Source organism: Octodon degus, unplaced genomic scaffold, assembly GCF_000260255.1.
Source record: "Octodon degus isolate 3935 unplaced genomic scaffold, OctDeg1.0 scaffold00266, whole genome shotgun sequence".
Classification (NCBI taxonomy): Eukaryota; Metazoa; Chordata; class Mammalia; order Rodentia; family Octodontidae; genus Octodon; species Octodon degus.
This window is the reverse complement of record NW_004524842.1, coordinates 2,255,700-2,262,187: the sequence shown is the minus strand read 5'-3', so window position 1 is coordinate 2,262,187 and position 6,488 is coordinate 2,255,700. Positions and strand designations below refer to the sequence as shown.

Below are 6,488 nucleotides of genomic sequence, written 5' to 3'. Positions count from 1 at the left end.
AATTCTAGCTCTAGCCAAGTCAATTATAGACAAATTCACACTTATGTAAAACATGATATACATACATTATTCATTATAGTATTAGTTACAATAGCAAAAGGGAAAAACAAGCCTAAGTTCTGTTAACTGAGGGATACAGTAAATAAACAAAATAACTGAACATTTATAGAACACTTTAAACTCAAAAGAAAGCAGCAGCAGAATACATAAGGAGTATATCCCAACTGTAGGAGGCCACTGTTACTCAGGAACCAAAACCAGACAACAGAAGAAAACAAAATTATTATGGCTTATGTACTACAAGTATTATATGATAGGTATAGATATAAAATTAACAAACTGAATCTGTTAGCATGACAAAAAGATCACAAACCATAGCCAAATGGAATCTGTCCTAGGAGTGACAAGTTGGCTTATCGTCTGAAAACCAATTAATTAATACAACAAAACAATGTAAGATTGAAGGGATATTTCCTCACCCAGATAAACAGCCTTATAAAAATCTAAAAATGAAAAAGAAAACTCTTAGGCCAGGTGTGATGGCGCATGCCTGTAACCCCAGCACTCAAGAGGCTGAGGCAAGAGGATCTTTGGGAGTTTGAGACCAGCCTGAGATACAAAGTGAGCTTAAGGTCTGCCTAAACTGCATAGTGAGGCTGTCTCAAAAAGACAGAAAAAGAAAAGAAACTCTTGTGTAACAAGTTAAATGGTGAAAAACTGGAAGCTTTCCTTGTCAGATCATGAATAAGATAAAGATACCTTCTTTTACCATTCTTACTCTACATCATACTGTACTAGAAGGTCTACTGAGAGTAATTAGTCAAGAAAAGGAAATAAAAGCCTCCGAAGTAGATGGGAAAGAAAACTATTTCCAGATAACATTACTGTGTATAGAAAACTATAACGAATCCTAAGAAAACTATTAGAGCTAAAAGATGTAGCAAAGGATAAAATCAACTCATAAAAACCACTGTATTTCTATATATTACCAATAAGCAAACCACAAATGAAATTTTAAAACCTTATTTATAATTACACCAAAGATAAAAACTTAGCTGTGCACAGTGGCACACACCTGCAATCCGAGTACTAAGGGAGGCTGAGACAAGGGGGTCAAAAGTTCAAGTCCTGCATAGGCAAATTAGCAACACATGGTCTCCAAAATTAAAAGAAACTGGTATCAACGCAGCTCAGTGGTACCATGCTCTTGGATGTGATCCTTAGCACTGAAATTAGAAAGACATGGATGGACAGATGTATGGATGAATGGATGAAAGGACAGACAGATAGACTGACTGACTGGCACTTGCCTCAGCATGCACGAGACCCTGGGTACAATCCCCAAGTACTGCCAAAAAAGAAAACCTCGGGAATAAATGATCCAAAAAACTATGAGATTTATATACTGAAAACTATGCTGAGAGAAATTAACATGCTAGGCATGGTGGGCACACCTGAATCCCAGCACTTTGGAGGCTGAGCCAGGAGGCTCTCAGCAAGTTTGAGGCCAGCCTAAACTACACAGTGAACTACCCTTTCTCAAAAACAAAATAAATAAAAAGAATAAAGAAATTAAAGAATAAATGAAAATATACCCTATGTTCATGGATTAGAAAATTTAATACTGCTTATAAATAGCAATTGCTTCAAAGCAAATCTATATATTCCATATAATTCTAATCAAAATGGAAAAACTGACCCTACAGTTGATACATAATTTGAGACTTAGACAAAATAGTGAATGTAAAAAAAAAAAAAAAAAAAGTTGTTTATATACACTTTGTGATTTCAAAACTTACTACAAAGCTACTGTACACAAACATGGTGGTACTGGCATAGGGACAGACACATAGAATAATGGAACAGAACTGAGTGTTCAGAAATAAACACATAAAAACATAAATACTGAGCTGATTTTTAACAAGATTACCAAGATCATTCAACAGTATAAGAGCAGTTCTTTTGGCTTTTTGGGGTAGTACTAGGGATTGAACTCAGAGCCATTGCACTAAACTACATACCCAGCCTGAGGTTTTTTGTTTTTTTTTTAATTCTTTTTAAAGACAATGTCTTGCTAACTTGCCCAGGCTAGCCTTGAATTTGCCTCCTGCCTCAGCCTCCGAGAGTGTTGGGATTAATGACAGGTGTATACCATCATGTTCACTTATCAGAATAGATTTTTAAATAAGTATTGCTAAAACAACAAGATATCCATATGACAAACAATGAAACTGGATTACTACTTTAAATCATAAGCAAAACTAACTTAAATGGATCAAAAAACTTAAAACAGATCAAAGCTCTTAAGAGGAAAACAGGAATTTGTAAGTCTTCATTATATTAAATTTCACAATGGTTCTTATACCCAATACTCAAAATACATGAAACAAAAATAAAATACTGTCAAAATGGACTTCCTCACAATTTAAAATGTTAAATTTCAAAAGACACAAAAAAGTGAAAAGACAACCTACAGTTATGGAAGTGGAAAAAAAATACTTCCAATTAAAATATAGACAAAAGCTAGGGAGACAACTCAGTAGTCTAAGTGCCTGCCTCGAAAGTGACAGACCTAGGTTCAATCCTCAGTATTGTATGGCTTGCTGGCCTGCCACAAAAGCCAGGTGTGGTGGTACATGGCTTTAATCTCAGTGTTAGGGAAGCTGAGACAGGAGAATTGCTATGAGCCCAACCTTCATAGTGAGACTCTGTACCAAATAAAATAAATAAACTTTCTCCAAAGACAAGGAAAAAAAAGTCGGTAAACACACAGAGATGCTTGACATTTAATTACCAGGGAAATGCAAATAAAAACCACAGTGAGCTACAACTTTACACCTACTGATATTCATGACTATGAACAAAACAATACAAGAAACTTCTGTGAGATGTGCAGAAACTGGCTATTTTGTACAGTGTTGGGCTTGCAAAATGGTGCTGCCCCTAGAGAAAACAGTCTAGCAATTCCTGAAAAAGATCACATGGTATGTTTTCATTTATATGAAGTGTCCAAAATAGGCAACAGTGTATTTCTATAGAAACAAAAGAAGATTAATGATTGCCCAGGGTGGTAGAAAGAAGGATTGAGAGGATGAAAAAGTGTTCTAAAATTATTGTAGAAACGCATATACAACTCTGTATACCAAAAACTACTAAAAGTATAGTAAAAACCACCAAATTATACAATGTGTGAGTTATCACCATAAAGTTACACAATATAAAATATACAGGATGATTTCATCTATCAGGATATGACTAGAAGGAAGCTCAAAAGGGCTTCTGGCTGACAATGTTCTATTTTTTTCTCTTTTTTGGGGGGGGTGGGGGTGGGGGTGGGGCAGAACCAGGGATTGAACTCAGGCCCTTGCGCTTGCCAGAGAAGCACTTATTCTACTGAGCCATCTCCCTGGCCCTCTAGATGCAAAGATTTTTTTTTTTTTTCTTGATTTTAGATGGATGTTTGTGAAGATTCTTCAAGATACATAGTTGTCATATGTGATTTTTAAAATAAATGCTATGTTTCAACAAAATTTTATGGGACTTGCGTGTACAGCTCAGTAGCACAGAATGTACTTAGTATGTGCAAAGCCCTGGGTTAAATTACCAGTACTAAAAACAAATATATATGTACACACCAATATACCATGCATATATCTACTGTATGGCTAACATCTAGACTTTTTAAATGTCTAAATGAAAAACCAGCCATTCTGGGACCAGGGATTTGGCTTAGTGGCACAGTGCCTGCCTGGCAAGCATGAGAACCTGAGTTTGATTCCTGCTACCCCCACCCCGAAAGAAAAGAAAAGAAGAAAGAAAAACCGACTGACCAACCATTCTAACCTAACTCAAAAAATAAAAGTGATACCCAATATCCAGCAGGTCATGAGTAACTTGATTAGGGGAAAATATACTCAGGAGAGCCTTGTTCACAGCAATGAAATAGTACTGTCTTATAAATTAAAAAAGCTTAGGTCAGGGATGGAGCTCAGCAGCACAGCACTTGCCTGGTAAGCGTGAAGCCCAGAATTTCATTCTCAAGTTTGAGCCCAGCCTAGGCAACTTAGCCATTTATCAAGAACCTGTCTCACAATAAATAATTTTAAAAGGCTGGGGATGCAGCTCAGTACTAAAACCCTAGATTCAATCGTTAGTACAAAATAAAAGAAAAGAAGGAGAGAAAGAGAGAAATGGAAGGAGGGAGCAGGCAGGAAGGAAAGGGAGGAAAGGAAAGGGGAGGAGAGAAGGGGGAAAGTAGGGAGGAAAAGAGGGAGGAAGGAAAAAAACAAAGGGAAAGGAAAAGGAAAAATTAATTAATTCAAGGCCTAGTATCAAAACTTCAGAGTGTTATTTGTTAATAGTGATGAGAAAATAAGTCATACTAATGAACTTATAATGAAGAACACTAGACAGGGATTATTTCTGGCCCTATCACTTTCTATATAACTTCAATAATTTTTTTTTCTTGGTACTGAGGATTGAATCCAGAGCCTCACAAGTGAGTCAACATACTCTGTACTTCCCACCCCCAAAACAGTTAATTCCTAATGCCTCCTTTACATTTTCTGTCGTGAGAATATACTACTTCATGTGATTTGGGGAGAAGTAGGTAAAGTTTGATATAAAATAGCAATATTAAAAAGTGAAGGCAATATACATTGTAGTCTTTTAGTTTAAGATAAACCCAATGGGTCTTGAGAGAAATACAATATTAGGAAACTTAAGACTCAAACATGGTGGGTGACACCTGCTTGAAATACCAGCTACTTGGCAGGCTAAGGCAAGAGGATCTTGAGTTTGAGATCAGCCTGGACAACTTAGTAAGATCCCATCTTTAAAAAAAAAAAACAGTTTTTCAAAGGAAAAAAAGACCTCAATTATTCAATTTTAAAAGTATCCTAAATTTAGTCATTAGAATTTCTTACTCTGGGTATAATGACACACATCTGTAATCCCAGCACTTACAGCACTCACAAGACTAAGGAGGATCACTGTGAGTTCAAGACCAGCCTGGCCTGTATAGTAAGATCAAGTCTCAAAAAACCAAACTTAAAGGAAAAAAATTTTCAAATAATTACACAGAGTTCTTCAAAAGATATAAATTTATTTCATAATATTTGACCATTAAAAAGAATGGCCAAGTGTTAAGAGTAATGGCCTGAATAAAACAGCATGACATTTTACAATACAGTACAATGGTTATTCACCAAAAATGCTTTTATTAGAATACATAGTAGGTAGCATAATTTTATTTCTCTTTTATGTCTAAAATTTAAAATTCATAAATCAGATCTATTAATGGTATTGGAAGGAAAGGATTTATATCCCTTTCTTCATAATGGTAAACTGTAAGTCAGCCAGTACCTGAGAAGTGGCACTATCGGAACCACCTTGGTGAGACTCATCAGGAAGGCCAATAGAGCTGTTGGCAGTCAGTGAACCACTCCCTCCCAGAAATTCATCTCCTCGAACAGAATGAATGAGATCATTCAAATACTTATAATAAAGATTACTGGACAAAAAGCCAGGCAAAAAGACCTGAAAGAGAAAAGACATTATTTGAAAGTTAAAAATCAATGTTTTAAGTAAACATATCTTAAACACGTTTGCACTTCTCATCACATTGTTATTATCCTTTTATGTACATTTTACATTGTAACTAAAATTACAATATACACAATATTGTTGGGTTTTTCCATTAATACACTCACTGGTCATGAAAATTATATAGACGATATTAATACTCCTTGTGAGCAAAAAACAGTCCAAAGTAGATATAATGTGAAAATAGATTTTTCTGGTTTGTGACAAATACCAAAGTCTTTGTAAATATATTGATTTTTGCTTCTGAACTGACTTAAGATAAATTATCAAGCATGTAATTACCGTTAACCTTAACTAATATACATAGTCAGTTTATCCTTCAAAAGGATGTTGTGAATTTGTTGCTCCACAGTACTGTACATATCAAAGTATTTGTTTCCACATAAGGATTCCAAAACTAGATTTTTCCTCAAACCACTGTTAAATAAATGCTAGATGGTACCTAAATGATTTTATTTGCCGTTAGAAATTTTTGGGCCAGTCAGAGAACTCAGCGGACTAAAACACCTGCTTACACAGAGCACAGTGGCTAGGGTTCGATCCCCCATGGAACCCTGTGTGCTATGCCAGCCCCGATAACGAGGTGTACCAAGCCAGTGATTGAGACTGGGCGTGGTAGCACGTGCCTGTAATCCCAGTGCTCAGGAGGCTGAAAAACAAGAATCACTACAAGTGGGAGCTACATAGTGAGACCTTGTAGACCCTGTACCAAATACATAAAAGAAAAAAAAATTTTTTTAATGATGATAAACAAGTTCCCATGTTTATTATTTTTTCTCCCTGCCTCAGTACTGGGCATTGAATCCAGCCAAGGTTTTCATATAGTGTTATATCTCAGTCCTTTATTTTTTTATTTTGAGGCAAGGTCTTTTTAAGTTGCCCAA

General features: G+C 35.7%; 1 protein-coding gene across 1 annotated transcript in view; it reads right to left on the bottom strand.

Annotated features, from left to right (window-relative positions):
* The window catches only part of Akap10 (A-kinase anchoring protein 10), a 99,802-nt gene that overhangs the window by 28,782 nt on the left and 64,532 nt on the right, over positions 1-6,488 (bottom strand). The window contains exon 11 of the mRNA XM_023706601.1: positions 5,365-5,538. Coding sequence (XP_023562369.1) covers positions 5,365-5,538 — 174 coding nt within the window. The remainder of the gene's footprint in view (positions 1-5,364; positions 5,539-6,488) is intronic.